This window comes from Sitodiplosis mosellana, unplaced genomic scaffold, assembly GCF_009176505.1.
Source record: "Sitodiplosis mosellana isolate CC-2019 unplaced genomic scaffold, AAFC_SMos_1.0 Smas_scaffold_6166, whole genome shotgun sequence".
Lineage (NCBI taxonomy): Eukaryota > Metazoa > Arthropoda > Insecta > Diptera > Cecidomyiidae > Sitodiplosis > Sitodiplosis mosellana.
The window spans coordinates 2,077,493-2,094,978 of record NW_022601407.1 but is presented as its reverse complement, the minus strand read 5'-3'; the positions used below and the strand labels follow the sequence as shown (position 1 = coordinate 2,094,978).

At 33.0% G+C, this 17,486-nt stretch overlaps 3 protein-coding genes across 11 annotated transcripts; 2 read left to right on the top strand and 1 right to left on the bottom strand.

The window, feature by feature from the left end:
- Nucleotides 1-132: 132 nt before the first annotated feature.
- LOC129575301 (dehydrogenase/reductase SDR family member on chromosome X) lies at nucleotides 133-4,489 on the top strand. 4 transcript variants are annotated; one of them, XM_055458598.1, is made up of 6 exons: nucleotides 133-303; nucleotides 2,343-2,542; nucleotides 2,659-2,766; nucleotides 3,466-3,850; nucleotides 3,926-4,127; nucleotides 4,189-4,489. In XM_055458598.1, exons 2-6 carry the CDS (start codon nucleotides 2,371-2,373, stop codon nucleotides 4,384-4,386), a joined length of 1,065 nt encoding a protein of 354 aa, XP_055314573.1. In that variant the 5' UTR covers nucleotides 133-303; nucleotides 2,343-2,370; the 3' UTR covers nucleotides 4,387-4,489. The 4 variants fall into 4 exon arrangements, with proteins under 4 accessions (XP_055314573.1, XP_055314572.1, XP_055314570.1 ...); XM_055458597.1 differs by having other exon boundaries at nucleotides 172-853; XM_055458595.1 differs by lacking the exon at nucleotides 133-303 and adding an exon at nucleotides 516-906.
- A 7-nt stretch (nucleotides 4,490-4,496) lies between these two features.
- On the bottom strand, nucleotides 4,497-8,883 carry LOC129575302 (growth factor receptor-bound protein 2). Of its 3 annotated transcripts, none has more exons than XM_055458600.1 (7): nucleotides 8,473-8,883; nucleotides 7,649-7,787; nucleotides 7,410-7,530; nucleotides 7,123-7,220; nucleotides 6,867-6,986; nucleotides 6,597-6,762; nucleotides 4,497-6,502 (listed from the first exon to the last, which is right to left on the bottom strand). In XM_055458600.1, exons 3-7 carry the CDS (start codon nucleotides 7,485-7,487, stop codon nucleotides 6,329-6,331), a joined length of 636 nt encoding a protein of 211 aa, XP_055314575.1. In that variant the 5' UTR covers nucleotides 7,488-7,530; nucleotides 7,649-7,787; nucleotides 8,473-8,883; the 3' UTR covers nucleotides 4,497-6,328. The 3 variants fall into 3 exon arrangements, with proteins under 3 accessions (XP_055314575.1, XP_055314576.1, XP_055314577.1); XM_055458601.1 differs by having other exon boundaries at nucleotides 8,174-8,646; XM_055458602.1 differs by having other exon boundaries at nucleotides 8,242-8,473.
- A 446-nt stretch (nucleotides 8,884-9,329) lies between these two features.
- On the top strand, nucleotides 9,330-17,354 carry LOC129575300 (cholinephosphotransferase 1). Of its 4 annotated transcripts, none has more exons than XM_055458592.1 (7): nucleotides 9,330-10,700; nucleotides 11,359-11,599; nucleotides 11,705-11,863; nucleotides 14,062-14,190; nucleotides 15,770-15,928; nucleotides 16,001-16,165; nucleotides 16,246-17,354. In XM_055458592.1, the coding sequence occupies exons 1-7, from the start codon at nucleotides 10,471-10,473 to the stop codon at nucleotides 16,486-16,488; spliced, it is 1,326 nt and encodes a 441-aa protein (XP_055314567.1). In that variant the 5' UTR covers nucleotides 9,330-10,470; the 3' UTR covers nucleotides 16,489-17,354. The 4 variants fall into 4 exon arrangements, with proteins under 4 accessions (XP_055314567.1, XP_055314566.1, XP_055314568.1 ...); XM_055458591.1 differs by lacking the exon at nucleotides 14,062-14,190 and adding an exon at nucleotides 12,338-12,466; XM_055458594.1 differs by lacking the exons at nucleotides 9,330-10,700; nucleotides 14,062-14,190 and adding exons at nucleotides 10,747-10,957; nucleotides 12,338-12,466.
- Nucleotides 17,355-17,486: the final 132 nt, after the last annotated feature.

Below are 17,486 nucleotides of genomic sequence, written 5' to 3'. Positions count from 1 at the left end.
CTCTTAAAATGACAAGCTAGTCTAATCATCTTTTTCGGAAATATAATTAGTAAGTACTTAGTACATTTATTTCTATGTCACTGTATGGCATACGATGAAAGTCGAGGTTATGTCTAAATGTTGTGACATAAACAATCTGAGTTAAACCCAAGTCGACTGATGCGATAAGTTTCTTGATGAGTTTTGATGATCAAAGTCCAGAAATAATTTTTTATGCGATACACAAACCAGTTTTGCCACATGAACGCATATTTTTGTGTTTATTAAGTGCGTTGTAATATTCGCAATGGGTGACAACATCAGGTAAACAATGAAACCAAAAAAAAAAAGTTATATACACAGAATGTCATCTGAACGAATTATTCAGGCGACAAAACAATGAAAGAAATCAAAAGTGTCAAACCATGATGAAATATCACGTTCATTCTCATTCCAAATTAAGAAATATCTTAAGCAGATGCCATTTATGTCATAATCAAAACTTTTCTACTCTTCAGTACCTATCAATTAGCCACCTTTTGCGGTTGCCGATCGCAAAGTATTGTTTCGATTCTCCCACGAGCAGTTGCTATACGCGATTTTAGACACAGTTATTCTGAATACGAAGGCGCTTCGATACTAATAAAATATTCATCATCATCATCAGCCGAAAGAAGATATTGCGTTACATACGGTACACCACACATACTCTCTCATGGCCATAACAGTTTGGGTATGTGTGCGAAGAGAGCATCGTTAATGAGCACAGCACCTCTGGTGTATCGTAATCGCCGGTAGAACAACGTGTAAAATATAAAACCAGTTGTGAACTGACCGCCGTGGCGAATAAAACAAAATTCTCTTGTCGTATTAGGTAATCGAAAAGACTATTCCAACTCTACGTGAACGAATTGAATGATTGTGAAAGTAAAGTGGCACCAATTTTTTTCCGTATATCAATGAAATTATCGGAGCAAATCGGAAATTTGTTGTTTTTTTTTCTCTCCTAAGAATTGTGTTGCTTGTGTGTTTCTGAATCTCTCTTTCTCCGAATTTTGTATTGAACAAAACAGTTTTGATATCAATATGGAATTTTAATTTTTATCGATCTCTATGCCACCTGTGGTGCTTTGAATCGTTTTTTGTGTGTGGATGATTTGACATGTGAAGAAATTTAACTTACAGAAATGTTTTTTCAATTATTTGAGCGAAGATCATGGAAAAACTTTCTCATTTAACCCTCTAGTGCATTAATTTTTTCTCGGGCTGATAGTACTGGTACTTGGTTGACTTTTGGCCATAGATAATTAAAAAAATATTCATAATCCTGGATTCATCAAGGTATAGTCAGGAAATGTGATTGACATAAAACAGAGAACAATCAAATCCTTTGTTTAAAAGTGTCAAAAATGTGTCTAATTTCGAAGGGAAATAATAAGTTATTTTGTCAAATAACGTCGTTTTTGTGCACATTCTTGTTCGTAACACGACACGCTTGATGTGGACGAATAGCCTTTTGAAGCAATGTGATCCGACATATATGTTATACAGGCGTTCAAATGTTGCCCGTCCAAAGGCAGTTGTATGCACTAGAGGGTTAACCAGCAATAAAAAAAATAATACATATTCTATTTAGTAACATTGCAATAGAAGCGACATAGTTCAGAACAATATGCAAACAATATCAATTGATTGTTAAAACAGTGTATGAGATGCAAACTCATTTGTTTGGCATGATGAATTCAATTGAGTCCAATGATAAGATATTCAAAGTCGATCGGAAGTAAATTTTAATGAACAAAAATTCGAGGTTTCCATTCAAAGCAATAGTATACGCTTGCCTCTTAAAAAGTAAACATTTTTTTTTGTAAAATCCTTCAGTTTGGTATTATACTAAAAATATCTACCGAATAATTTCCATGATTTTGTCAATGGTATTACAAAAAGTTGCCCGTTTCTTGCCCGTTCAAAAAGAAACCAGCAATAGTATAATGCTGTCACTGTGTTTTCAAATTGAAAGTGGGTTGTGCTCAATGCGCGCATGCAATGAATGTTGAACAAAAATATTGTTTTCCAAAGTATAAGCAAAATGTTTGTGTGTCAACACCATTACCGGATTTGTACATAAATATGTCATCCAAACAAAAACAAAAACAAAAGCGAATACATGACACATTTGCAGCATACCACAAGTGAATCACTAGAATCTGATTTTCGGTTCGGTCGGCCGATCGACTAACGTACATCTGCAATGATAACCGATGTAAATTGATTCTGTTGATTTTCGTGCATATTTTCAATACCATTTTGTTAAATTCAATGACTAATAATAATCGATCGATTTTCTCATATTATTTTATTAGATAGTGGAATAGTATCATCACAGTAAAGATGTTTTTATTTGTGTTGTTGAGCACCTTGGGGTTCGTCGCGTTCTATCTTGGACGTTCATCCAAAGAAATGCCAAAAAATTGGCAACAATTCAAATCAGAGATATTGTGGCAGTATTTGGGCGTACGAGGACTCATTGAGGACTACTATCTGCGAAAATATAATCGAGTTGGTAAGTCATAGACTATAATAAATCATTTGATTTTTTTTTTCAGTTTCAACCGGAAAAAACTCATTTTGTTGTCAATCGAAACAATTGATTTCATAAATATGTGTGTTGTTCTGTAGATTTATTCAAGCAGCCAGGTCGTGTAGCTGTAATAACTGGTGGAAATAGAGGCATCGGAGCTGATGTTGTTGAAAAATTGTTACAATGCGAAATAAATGTGATCATGGGTAAGTTCAAATCAAATGATAAATATCTGTCTATCGTTAGAATATCGCAAGAAAATTGTATTAGATTCTCTTCAACTATGGCGGTTGTATGTAAGCAAAGATATATGCGACGCTGTAAAGCAATCATGTTTTACCTTCGTTCACATACAGCGACAAATATGAGCAAGCATCGTCCATGTGATGTACGATCAACAGCTGAATTCTCAGCAACCGAATGTATCTATTCACTTGTTGAAGACTGCGTGAACGATCTTTGTAAACGAGTTTGACATTCGATGAAACATTGAGATATCGTAATATCCAAATTCGAGGTCGCCGAAGGTCATTCAAAACTAAAGACATGAAACCCAGCGGAGATTTTTCTCCTATCAAAACTCTCATTCGTACGTAGTATCCCAATGAAACTCTATTCAAGTGATATAATAAAGGAAAAAAAAACTTACCGAATTTCAATATCACATCAAAATCTGTTCGCATTGAAGTGGCAAAAAAATCAAAACAGGTTCTGTGGTAACCGAATGTGCCATTGTCTACGTTTACTTTCGGCGAATAATACTTGTTCTAAATCTGGTTCTGAGTCCGCTCACAATTCCCGATGAAGTGAAACAAAAATACACAAACCCATTCCCAATTTGGCAAACCAATTGAATGAATCCAAATGTATTTCATTTATAATTTAATCATATAAATGATTTCTAGGTGTCCGTAATCCAAAAGAGGCTCAGAAAAACATCGAATCACGTGTCGATTTTTCGGAATTGGATGGTGTCAAAATTTATTATGAATATTTGGACACCGGCAATCTCAAATCGGTGCGACAATTTGCAAAATCTGTACAACAGAAATTTCCCAAAATTGATTTACTTGTCAATAATGCCGGAATAATGGCCACACCATATTACCTTACCGAAGATGGTTTTGAAAGTCAGTTTGCCGTGAATTACCTCGGTCATTTTCTGTTGACACATCTGCTGATGCCTCAGCTTAGAGCGGCCGGAACACAAGATCTGAACTCCCGAATCGTTAATGTGTCATCATGCGCCAATATTTTGGGAACAATCAACATGGATGATATTAATGGAACGTAAGTGAATATTCTTTTTTGAGATTGTCGATTTGAATGAAAAAAATTCTCATTGAATTGTCTTATGTTCGGCAGTAAAAACTATTATCCACCTGATGCGTACAACCAAAGTAAACTGGCTCAGGTATTATTCACACGTCATCTTCAGCTACTCATCAATCAGGACGAAGATCTGCATGTTCAAGTTCACGCCGTTCACCCTGGTGTGGTTGATACTGATTTGTTTGTTCATTCCAGTACTACCTATGTTCCGTGGTTCAAAAAGCTATTCTTCAAGGTAAGCCACTACATGAACATACTATTTACATGAATACTAACGTTTTTTTTTCTATTTCCAGAACACGGAAGAGGGATCCCGAACGATTGTTTATGCTGCAATTTCACCAAGAATCGAAGGCAAAGGTGGATCGTACTTAAGTAACTGTGTTCGTGTACCAGTAAACTCTTTGTCAAAAGATAAATCGTTGCGAGAAAAATTCTTCAATTTCACATGCAAATTGTTGGACATAGAACTATTTGGAACAAGTTACGATTAAGATACAAGTAACTTTTGCCCGATTATCCGCCCACTTTGATTAGATGGTGTAAGAGATCTTCCTGTTCAATAAATGTACACATATACACACAAAAAACACTGTTGTTCTGATTTGTTTTTCATTTAAACTGCATTTTATATAAAGCTGACGAAATGTATACAAATGCCATTTTTTTTATGCAAGAAATAAAAAAAATCTTTCTTTTTTTGTTGTTGTTGTTGTTGTTGCCCCAATATAAAATGGACCTTGACTTTAAAAAACAATGGTAAAATTTAAATCAGTTGCATCGCTTTCGTGTAAATGTGCGACAACGGATTTATTTTCAATAGAAAAAAAAGACTTGAGGACACTAAATTAATGTGTGTGTGTGTGTGTCTATCGTCATCGATTTGCTTATGCTTGTTGAAATAAATGAAAAAAAAAATAATTAAACGTCGCTACTAATGTAATAGTTATTATAATATATTCAAATTATTTCATCATTTAGAAAACTACAGTTATGAATTTGTTTTGTTTCAGCCGTATTTCATTTTGTTGTTGTTTACTGTGCGCGTACTAAATAAATAACTCAAATGGACCATTCGTATATGTAATTGTTTGTTTGTTTGTTTTTTTCTCGTTTGAAATGTCATACAGCAAATTCAGTTATCTCGCTTAATTTTCGGTTACGATATGAATTTTGCTATATTTTCATGTGAGTAAAAGAAGTAAGTGGATTGATAGATTTCTGTTCGGAAAAAGAACATAATTACATATAAATTAAGTGTTGTTTAATTGATTGCTTGTGTGGTTGCTTGCTTGGTTGGCTTACAAACATTTCGAATCTATTGGAACAACATGAGATGTCATGATGTTTTTAATCGTTTTTTTTTTATTTATCATCGGTGGATTTTGTGAATTTTTGTTTTATGGTATTTATAATGTCAAAACTTTGTAAACTCCTTCCAATTTTGCCAAGAAAAAAGGATAGTGTTGAGGAACTTGCTCGATTTCATAGTCCCGCAAAATATCGGAAAAAGTTTGTTTTGCAGAAAAATTACGTTGTAGATCACAAATCCGGATTACTTCGGTATGTAGAATACCATGAATATATATGGAACATAATATCAATCAGTTGGTGTTTTTTTTTGTGCCATATAAACTGTTGATATCATTTTCAAACAAATATGGAAATGATACCGCTTTTTTGAAAAATTAAAACCATAACCAAAGTCTCTCTCTGAACAATTCCCCTTGTGTCTCTAAATCACACACCATTTAAATAATTTTTTTTCCTCGAAATGCATTTTACGATTTGTTTGGGATAAAGGCTTACAGCAAAAAAAGAGATAATTGTACACAATAGATACAAATGTATAAAAGGAAGAAGATGTAAAAATAAATTAAAATATGTAAAATTATATCATATTTACTTAATCAGAGATACATGCACAATTCAATTTTTACTCAAGCATGCATATATTCGCGACAGTTTTGTATCAGCTAAGCCGGAGGAGGATTTTATTGTAGGTAGGTTAAGCTTTGCGTTTGAAAACTTGCATCTCTAATTGATGTGACGAATAAAGTGGTTTAATACTCTATTCGTGTTTCTTTCTTTCTTTCATTTTTAAACTGATGGACACGAAGCACATACCTCAAACTATGATCTTATTTAAAAATCGTAAGCACAGTTGAACAAAAACAAATACAGGCAAGTTATCAAATTATATGTGTGTATCCTCGAATGATTAGAGCTCATAGTACGCGGCAAAATAGATGTTTGTTTATCTGTTTGTTCTTTGTTGTCGTTCGATTTTTTTTGTTGTGGTTATTTTTTTCTTTTCATAATTTCATTAAGCTGTGTGTTCTCTTTTTTTTCTGTTGATTGATTGATTGATTGTATAATTTTAAGTATAGTATACTTGTGTATACAAGTATAATATGAGTCCTATGTTGTTCTTTATTATGAATGGTATGCTGTCACATATGTTGCTGGGAAGAGGCCCTTTCGATTTCCGATCTCACCATTCCACCAGTGCTCATCAGATCGATCGGTAACTGTGATTACATCACCCCGTCGAAAATCTAGTTCGCCGGATTCTTGTGGCACAAAATCGTATAATGCTTGAACCAGAACCTATATATTATGCACCAAGAAGAATTGCAGAACGTTAGCTATCGTATGAAATACCAATTAAAATTCAAAATATTTGAAGAGCAAAATATATTACTTCTTCTGGAACCATATCTTTGAGTTTAACATCTTGCGAACGCGACACACTGGCAGTGCGATGATATTCAACAAGTTCGTTCAGTGAGCCAAATTTGACCACCCATAAGAAAAATTTGCCCTGCGCATCTCGTAAAACTTTGAAATGTTGCACTCCGTCAGAACATCTAAACAAATATAATTGAGTCGTTTAATCACTTCGTTTAAAGCTAATCTCAGCTCCTCTGTCTATCAATCTGTCTCTTTCTCTTGATTATTTGATCACACTTACTTTACTGATAACGAAAAATCTCCTGGACTGGATTCACTAATTCGTATTAAAAATGCACCCTCGTGTTTATTTGACAATAATTTTTCAGCATCCGCACGTGTGATTCGTCCATAGTACCAACTATAAACACCGAATTGATTGAATTTAATTAGAGATACTCACAGTACTAAACATATACTATAAATATGTATTGAAATAGAAACGAGTGTGGCATCGACATTGCCAAAATGAATAAAATGAATTCGCTTATACATACGTGTGTGTTTTCATTTCAATGTAGTTGCTCGGTATCAAACCTTCTCTGCCATCTAGTTCGGCTCGATACCAATTCATATCATCTTCCATATTTAGAATCTTAAAATGTGAAAAGAGAAAAAAACCGGTGAATAACATTTTAATTTGTGAAGCGATAAATTCAGGCATTAATTTTCCAAAATGGATGGGCATTCGTTGTGCAGTACTTCATAATAATTAAAAGTCTTACTTGCACTTGCCCCACTTGAATGGAATTCAAAACAACAAATTGCAATTTTCAGTGTTTACCTTCAAAATTTGATTTTTCCGAAAACTAAGCTCATCATCAGCCGTAGCATTGAAATCATGCTTTGCTATTGCTTCCATTTCGACAGTTTCTGTTCTTACTTATCAGTAAATTGGTTGCCGTCTGTTGAGAAACCATATAGAAAAAACTGATTACGTCGCAGTTTATTTTTTATAAAATAAATCATAGCTCTTAAAATAGTATTCCATTTTGTGGATTTAATAGCTAATAAACGACCTACCTTTTCTTTTGTATATATTTTCTTTTCTCAGCAAATATATAGTTTTTGTGATCGTTTCCGTCACCGAATGCTCGTTGCTCTCTATTCCCGTGTTTTGGTCGTCGTCCTGAGTTGATTATTTCGATTAGTCCGTCTCAGTCTAAATACAACAAGAAGATTTGACATTAATTAGCGTATGCTCAGTTGCAACACAGCGTCTGGTCTCAGTTCATGCTCTATTATTATTTATGAACAATAACAATAACATGAATGCTAAAACAAAAACACGTCTCGAAAAATAAAAGCACTTCAAATTCCAAAGTATGCGCGTATTGTTTTTGTGTTTGCCTAATTGATCAGTCAGTTAAGTAGTGCACAAAATGTTTTTCTTGTTTGTTCATCAATTTCATGGAATTGTGATATGAAGTTCACTTCGTTCCCTCTCTCTCTCTCTTAACATTTTCTGTCCACTTCACACCAGTCAAATTGAAATGCACCTCCAAGGAGGAACAAAAGACAAAAAAAAACTATTCAAAAACACTTTACGTTTTGTCAATTGTTATTATTTCTGCACCAATTCTTGTGTTCGCGTTAGATAGTATAGTTTTTTGTACCCTCAACATAAATTTGCTATTTTCAATTCATAAAAGCGTATTTTGTTCGGTATTCACTCGGAGATTTTTTCTTTTTTTCTGCCTCTTTCTCGCTTCATTTTTTTAGCTGTTTCGACTGATTCAAATCCAATAAAATTCATTTAGCTTAAATGCATATTTGATTTTTTTTTGGGTTTGTATTGATAATTTAAAAATAGAGAATTTCTAATAAACTTCACAATTTATACGCACCGAATCAAAAGAAATAAATCAATTCGAATGTTCACTTAAAATGTCAATACGCACTCGTGTATTGTTTATTCGTACAAAAAAAATTTTTTGTATGTGATATCTCAGCTAGACCAGAAATTGAAATCACCAACACGCAACGTACGCCATCTTAAAAATATTTCTGCATGTACATATTGTCTGTATATAGCCGTTTGTATGGGTATACAGAGTCGGTGTATTCTAAGGGAACAAATGAATATCTGTCATCGGTTTGTCGTCGTCGTTGTTGTTGTTGTTGCTGGTGCTTATTTTATGAGTGTTGCTGGCTTAGTCATCATAGTCTTGTCCTCTTTCAACTTTGTAAAAAAAGATGTTTATGCATATGTGTGAGTGTGTGCGTGTGTGCATTGCATTGCCTTTCTATCTGTAGACAGTTTCTGGAAAAATGTAGAAAACTTCAGAAAATTGTTCATGAATGAAACGTTTCAATTATCATTTTTGAATGTTCAGCAAAAAGGGAATTCATCGAAAAATTTCATTTGAATTATGTGCTGTTGTAAAAATTGACTAGAAAACATTTCTTCAATTCAAAGCTCATTGGTTTGGACCAAAAAAATGCTGTAGATGGCGCTGAGTGTATACGATATTCAAAACTCTTACAACAAAATAGGCAACATTTTTGAGATAAATAACAAAATGTGAAGTCTTTTTCTTAAATTTCCATTGAATTTATTTATTTTTTTCATTCCAAATTGATTTTATCACAATTCATAAAAGCGTATCGGATTATTTCAAATGCCGAAGCGATGACATATAACAAGTTCACTTGCCATTGCAGTTGACGCACCATTTATCTTTTTTCCGATAGGGACTGAACTGACATAAAACATCGTATGCATGTTGGTTGTATGCGTATTTTTCTCTAAAGTTATTCTAAAAGTCAAAAACTAGACTATCTAATGGTAGTGATGACATGTACGATTGGCGCGACTATCGTTTATTCAATCACGCCACTAAACACACCATAGTCAAAACATTAAAAAGTCTGAATGTGATTACACACATAGTACACGATATTCCGCACTATGAACATCAAATCGGGGAAACAGTCAAAAATTGAATTTATTGAAACAAAGTTCGCTCATACAAGTGCACATAGTTCGCCCAATAATTAAATAAACATTAAAAAATTGCGTGAATTGACGAATGTCAAATTGAAACAGTAGCAGTAGATTCACCTCATTGCGGTCTACTTTTAACGCGCTGATTTAACGTGTATCATCATTTTGGTGCTCACACATCTTGGGCATTTGTGGTTTAAACCGTTCGTTTTGAATAAGTTTAAGTGTTTTTTTTTTCGTTGTCGGTATTGAAATGCTAAGCTTAATTTCAAGATCAGCAATTACGGTGACTTCCCAAATTAGCATCGACGATAAATAAATTGGCAGAGGGGGCCATTTAAATTTAACACATTGGATGAATGAGAACTGACAATCGTGTTACACATCACAATCAAATCCCGAGTGCATTCAATTGGAATAATATTTTTTTAAAAAATCACTCGAAATAATTACTACATCTGTTATCGACAATATATAGCGAATAGCTAATCAAACAAAAGTTATTGTGTATATGAGAAGAGAAGAGAAAAGATAACTCAAAGTGAAACTAATGCAGTGCTTGGATCAGAATCATAACGCGAAAACGGTTTAATTTCGTTTCTTTCTGCCTCTCTCTCCCTCTTTCGCTTGTTTCATTTTCATTTTACTCGATATATTATGTAAATACCAATAACACGTTGTAACAGAATTAAAAAACGAAAAGAAAACCGAGCAGAGTTCAACGATAACTTAAAGTAAAATCTGTTTGAAGTGTCAATCAGCACGCGCGCGCGTAATTGTCGGGCGATTTTTTTTTCTTTTGTTCCCCTTGCTTACTTCTTGTACATAAACAAAAATAAATATAATATACCACAACAAAAAACAAAATTGTAGAACACTCAAAGTAAAATTAGTAAATATGGTGAATTTAAAGAGTATATTTTCATACAAAAATAAACTATTAGTGCCTGCTCAGCTAAAACGGCTGACCGAACACAAATACTCAATGACAAGTTGTAGTCTATTAGATCCCATATTGAATCCATGGTGGTGTTGGCTTGTATCTAAAACACCCATGTGGCTGGCACCGAATTTGATCACATTAGTTGGGTTGATCGTCAATATTATTACGGCATTAATACTAGTTTAGTAAGTAAAAATTGATCGAAATAAAAACAACAACAACAACAACAACTGAATAAAATGATGTTGGCAAAAATGGCACAATGGTCTATTTTGCACACATTCTTGAATGTCAGTGTGATGGAAATCATCATACGTTGCCGCTTCCCGAATGTCATCATGAATGTGAATGCAAATGTTATTCATAAAAATCGCGTAATAAACTCGTGAAAATGCAAAGTGTGCAAACATGTACTATATATATCGAATCACATGGTCATTCGGTACGATCAGTTTACAAACACATTTGATATGATTTTCCACAATTACGAGCTCGTAACAAAAAAAGGGAAAAACAAGTTGAATGTAAATGGCATTCGGGAATTGGACGTTAATCATTAATAGAAGCGTAATTTTGACTGCTTTGTCATCTTGAAATCATGGCAAATGAAAAATCATGTTGGATAGGCATTCTTTTTTTATTATAAATTCAATTGTGTCACATTTCAGAATGTCACACCGAATTAACCTTATCGAGAACTGTAGCAAATTAAAATTATTTATATCGCTATCAAGTGTACTTTAAGAGAATCGATTTTATTTCTTCATCATCACCGTTTGTCATCACATTTTTATTTTCGTATTAATTTGATTATTGTTTTTCTTCCTCTATTACATTTTATAGTTACAGTCCGAATGGTCGGACCGAACCACCTAGATGGGCCTGCGCCCTTTGTGCGTTAGGATTATTCATTTACCAAAGTTTAGATGCGATCGATGGAAAACAAGCAAGACGCACAAATTCATCGAGTCCGTTGGGTGAACTATTCGATCATGGTTGTGATTCGATATCTACCATATTTGTTGCGCTATCAGCATGCTTATCAGCCCAGCTTGGTTTTTATCCAAAATGGATGTTTTTCCAGGTATATTCATATGACTTCTTCTATTCATTTTGGTTATTCATTGTTATTGCTTAATTTTATTGTGCCGCATATATATTAATCTATTCGGATGCTTATTCAACACAGTGTTTCAGTGCAATGACCTTGTTCTACTGTGCGCATTGGCAATCGTATGTGTCAGGTACACTTCGGCTAGGCAAAGTTGATGTTACGGAAGCGCAATGCATGATCATGCTGATTCATATGATATCAGCAGTTTTTGGACCCGAAATTTGGATAGCCAAGGTATATTCAGTGATTTATGTAGATAATTGTTTGAGAATTTCATCAATCATAAACCAAAATTTCATATGAAAAAAAAAAGTTTTAGACAGATAGTGAACGAGATTGAGAGAGTCGAAATCGATCAGCTAAAATTTTATACAAATGCGATTACATCAGCGTGTTTGTTGGTACATTTCATTTTGCTTCTTCTTCTTCTATGGTGTCATTTGAAATCATTGATCCATTTTCTTTCAGTTTCACGATATACAAATTCAAATAAGACATTTCTTAACTTTTCAATAGTAAGCGGAAAAATTCATTTCTTTCATGATGTTGTTATTGATTATTTCTCAAAGATAATTCGCACCACTTTCAGCTGTGAGATAAAGAAACCGAATTCGGTTTAGAATTTAACATAAACACACATTTCGAACGGATACCGTTCAAAAAGGTAGAAGCTGCGACTTTATATGAAAAACAAACATATTTATTTAGATATTTGGTGGTATTGAACTGTGGAATACAATGTCAGTGGCAACAGTGGTTTGCGGTGTTTGGTCGCTGACACGCATTTTAAATGTTGTCCTAGCTGGAGGCGTCGGCAAAAATGGCTCTACAGTTGCTGTAAGTGTATCCCATGAAAAAGAACACAATTATCACATGAAAAGTATGGTTTTTGAAAATAAATGTGCATTATGCATTCACGCGAAACAAGCGCAAATGTGCAATATTTGGTTCATATGGTCGAAATTATCAATAGAAACATTAGGAAAGCAAAAAATTGTTATCAAACTGTGAACGATGCGACGACTACGGCGACAGTATCCAAAATATATGAATGTTTTCATTGAGATTTTTGAGAAAATTGATGAATCACTTCAAACTGTTTTCATCCAATCGGTTCTCACATATTTAAGATTTCATTTTGATAAGGAACAACAACATTTCAAATGCACTTTTTGCATGCCAGCCATTATTGTGTGTTTTTTTTTTCTTCTTCTTCTTTTCGGCATATCATTAATAGGCACACCATTAGTACGCGGTTTAAACGCAAATTCCATGTCAAAAAGAAGGTTTCAACAGCTTTTATTTTTATTATTAAACAAAGTTTTTTCTTTCAAACCGCAAAACTTCTTCGACTAATTAGTTGACCTCTTGGTCTTGGTCTACTATTTTATTCTCTAATTCCTACATTGTTATTGATTTTTTGCTTCCCTTTTGGTATCGATTTGAACAATTTTCAAATTACACAAGAATTCATAAATCACACGTATGATGCACATATTTCTTTTAAACTTAAACACACTCCAATCATATGTATTTTGTTTTTGTTTCCTACGTTTATTTTTATGCATGAACCCCCATGTCATTAGCCAATATAACTAAATAGTCATTTGTCTACAAATTAATAGAATGAAAATGATGTAAAACTAAAAAAAATTATAACTAAATTGAAATAATTTTGAATGTGTCTACTGGATACTGATGAGTTGAAATCAGAGATGTGTTATAGTTTTCGAACAATTCTTTGATCATTCCAAACTATTTCATTCAACCCACCCCCAGCCCCCCCCCCCCCCCAAATAAATAAATTGTGTTGCTTTAACTATTCATATATCAGTTTGTAGTGTTGAAGTGTTGACTATATATAATTATATACACCATCTAAGTATGTATAGTAGAAAGTTTCTCGTGAATTTGTATTGTTCTGTAAGTGTTTTTTTTCTCTTTTCTATTCTATACATGATGTAATTAACTCAAAATGCACTTAAATTACAATTATAACTAGTTATTTTTAAAACGACTCTTAGCTTGTTAGGAACGTCAAATCTCGTATTGACGATGATTTGGAAAGAAGCTGCAGAGCAAGAAAAAATTCGGCATAATGACTGAAAACGAAAAACTACCCAAATGAATGTGCGTAAATGTTTATAGACATAAACAATTCGTCTATATCACATAATATCTATAGCAGTATGTCACTTTTTTGTCGAGAAAAACAAAACTGAAATTATTACTAACCGAATGTCTGTACGGCGGACAGGAGTATTCGAATAATGAAGGAGGACACCCAATTATTTTTTTTCTGGTTGAAAATTATTTCCTGTCGTTTTTTCGCTCTCTCTCTCACTCTCTTCGTCGAGCATCATATGTATTTAGTAACATTGAGCACATTCGTCAAAATTAAACTAAATTTGATAACTTTTCGTAATTAACAGATACCACTCGTGGAAAGTTGGAATATGATTTTATGTGTGTCGTTCCTTATTGGATTTTCGAAAAGTCTCGTCTCATTCAGTCACATTTTTATTACTGGTGGCAGTGGCAAAAACGGCTCAACAGTTGCTGTAAGCCAACAATGATACATTTTTTCTTCTGCATTGTGTTTTGATTTTCGTTTGTACACCCAAATTTTTATCATAATTTTTTTTTTCGGCTTGAATCTTCTCCCGTAGTTTTTATACATAGATGCTCTTCATAAGTCTTCATTTTTTTTTGTCTTAGTGAATTATGGTCATTCAATTTGAACATTACCTTCCGCTTAGTGATAACAACCATAGCTCATCTACTAGATACTAGTCAAAATTGAAAATTTCCTCTAAAACTCATGGTTTTTTAATACTTACTTATGGTTTGTTCGAAAGATCAAATTCCCAAATCGAATTCTTCCCTTTTCAAAATTAACATAACGGTTCTCTTTCCATCCCCAATGCAATACTGATGTAATATTTTGTATGGTGAATGTGCATTTTTGTCCGATAGAACAAATAATAAAGTCCTTAACACTTGATTGGTTGATGTCTAAAATATGTATATATTACCTGTCTACACTCATTAGATAGTTCTCAAACCGATAATATTGTGGTATAACCAATATCACCTAACACAAATAACATTTTCTAGAAATCATGATACCAAAGAAATATTTCTCCTATCAAGGTCATTCCTGTTCTTTCTGGTAATTGTTTTCCGAAGCAAAATCAAGCATAGCGCCCCAATAGCAATTCCCATAGTGATTGTCAGGCGGCAAGATTTAAAATTGAAAAAGTGGATAAATCTTTTCCATAGTTAACAAATATGCAATCTCAGTCTTAATGGTTTAGTCAGCTATTTTTCCCTTTTACCTGAGGCTTTTCACAATGATGGTGTGTATCTAGAAACGACAAATTTTGAAAGGAAAATTGGAGAAAATGGTTTTTTTTTAATTGTTAAAAAAACGTCGACCGATTTCGATGAAAACGAGAACATACAATAACTGTGAAAATCGAAGAATTTTTGGCATTAAAACTGATTCGAACTGGGCTGAAATTAGAAAAAAAATTGGTCTGTTCAGTTTTATTACCAAAGTTTGTTGTATTTTCTCAATTCTTCTCTAACTGATAATAATCAGTCTAAGTTTTTCCGTTTTGTTTTCATCAGAAAATTGAGAAAATCTTATGTTTTTTTGGTTTGGGTCGATAAAAAATATAAGAAAATGCTATTTAAAATTGTCTCCATCTGCAGTAGACCATTAATAGAACATGTGTAAATTTGTACATAGAAAAAATAATGCTCTTTATTTCAATTACATGCATGAAATTGATTTTATTTCTTAACCGATCAAATACCAAGTGTTCGGAAAATTGAACATTTCGTATGGAAATTCGGACGCTTGGCAAGTAAAGGGTCAATATAAAAATAAATACGATTATTTAGTTTCTGTACTTATAGCATAACATATTGTTTCTTTTTTTTCTTCAAAAATTACCCAATTTTGCAAAATATTTATTAATAATTTTTGTGCTAATGCTTGTATATAAAATACACTAATGAGACCCTAATTGTTGATATTGTGTCCTTTGAATTTTTCGTCTGTAATTTTTTTTTCAAACCAAACACTAATCTTTCCTGTTTTTTTTAAAATCCTTTTACGATTTGAAAATGCAGGGAACCAGTGTGATTTCACCAGTGATACCACTGTTGACAGTTGTTTTAAGTGCTTTCATCATTTCGCAAAAGTCAGTTGACAGAGTTTTTGAAACTTATCCATCGTTGTACATAATAACTTTCGGAATGGTAGCTGCCAAAGTGACAAATAAGCTTGTGGTGAGTTTAGAACTTCTATCGATCTTATTATGCTCTAGATGGAAATTAAACCGACTGTTTTTTCCTTCTTAGATCGCGCACATGACCAAAAGTGAGATGGGCTACATGGACTATGGCCACATCGGCCCATTATTATTATTCTTGAATCAATACTTCAACAATTTCTTGCCAGAAATTTGGGTGCTGTACCTTGCATTGTTTTGGTGTACATATGATCTGTTAGTTTACTGTTCTCAAGTAAGTTTTAGCAGTGCATTGTCATTAAAAATGGAATATTTCGAAATCAAAACGTCATCTTTTTGGTGTTATTTCAACAGGTGTGTTTAGAAATTTGTAATCATTTGGATATTGAATTGTTCCGAATCCCTTACCCACCGAAACCAGCACAGGCGGTTACAATAGCATCACAAAAATCGTCGAGTAGCAACAGTAATACAAGCGGATCACGTCTAAGTCATGATCAAAATGGTGCAAAAGGTGGCAATCGACTAGATGATGACCAAGTGCAACAGCCAAAACGTCAAACTCGATCTAGCAAACGACATGTTGTTTCACACTGAAAAGACAAAGCCCACACTGCTCTAAGCAAACACACACATATTTTTATAGCAAATTGAAGAAAAGTTAGGTGTTTCTTGACTTTATATGTTGACAATGATTTCTTTTATTTGATTTATACCATTGAAAAAAAAAACACAGAATTTTACACCAAAAATTCAAACTCTCAGCGACTGAAATAACTTCGATGGAATGGAGATATACATATATATATATATATATATATATATATATAAATACACAAACACATTGTATTGCTTAAACTGAATCTATTTTTTTGGGCCTAGTTTCTAGTATTACATCAATGAAATCACGTCATATAAAAAATTATGTTCAAATTGAAGTAAATCAACGTTCTAAACACTCATCCTAAGAACTAATGGATTGATATAATTACGAACTACAGAAACCTGTAATTTTAAACTACCAAAATGTGCATTGTACATAACATCGAATGTAAAACTTATTTATTGAAGAAGAAGAAAAAAACAACTAACTCATATAATCTGAGGATGTTTGTGCAAATCAAATTTAAGCAGTAGATTGTTCTTCGCTCAAACACAAATAAAGCAGGAAAACAGACACACACTTAACACAAAAAGTCCAATCATTGAAAATCACTGGAAATTGTGGACGATATTAAAGTTTATTATCTAGGTCTATTAAATGGACACATGTTCAATGTCAATGTTTATTGAAAACAATTTAAGTTTGATAAGTAGCTTATCGTTTGAATTCAGCGTTTATTTCATTACAAAATGTCTGGATTATTGAATTTGATTCAAAAGTCATAAGCCGCAAAATTTTAGTTACATTCATGAAATAAAATACTGAGATGCAGGTGACTGGAAATCAAATTTTTCAAAAACAATGAATTTTTATTCGGTTTGCATAATTTTTTTTAGAAGGAAAAGCAAAAACCATTCAATAGTTTTATCTTATTTAGAAGGAGTACAAAAAAATGGAGAACCGAGCATAAAAAACATTCAAATCATATTTG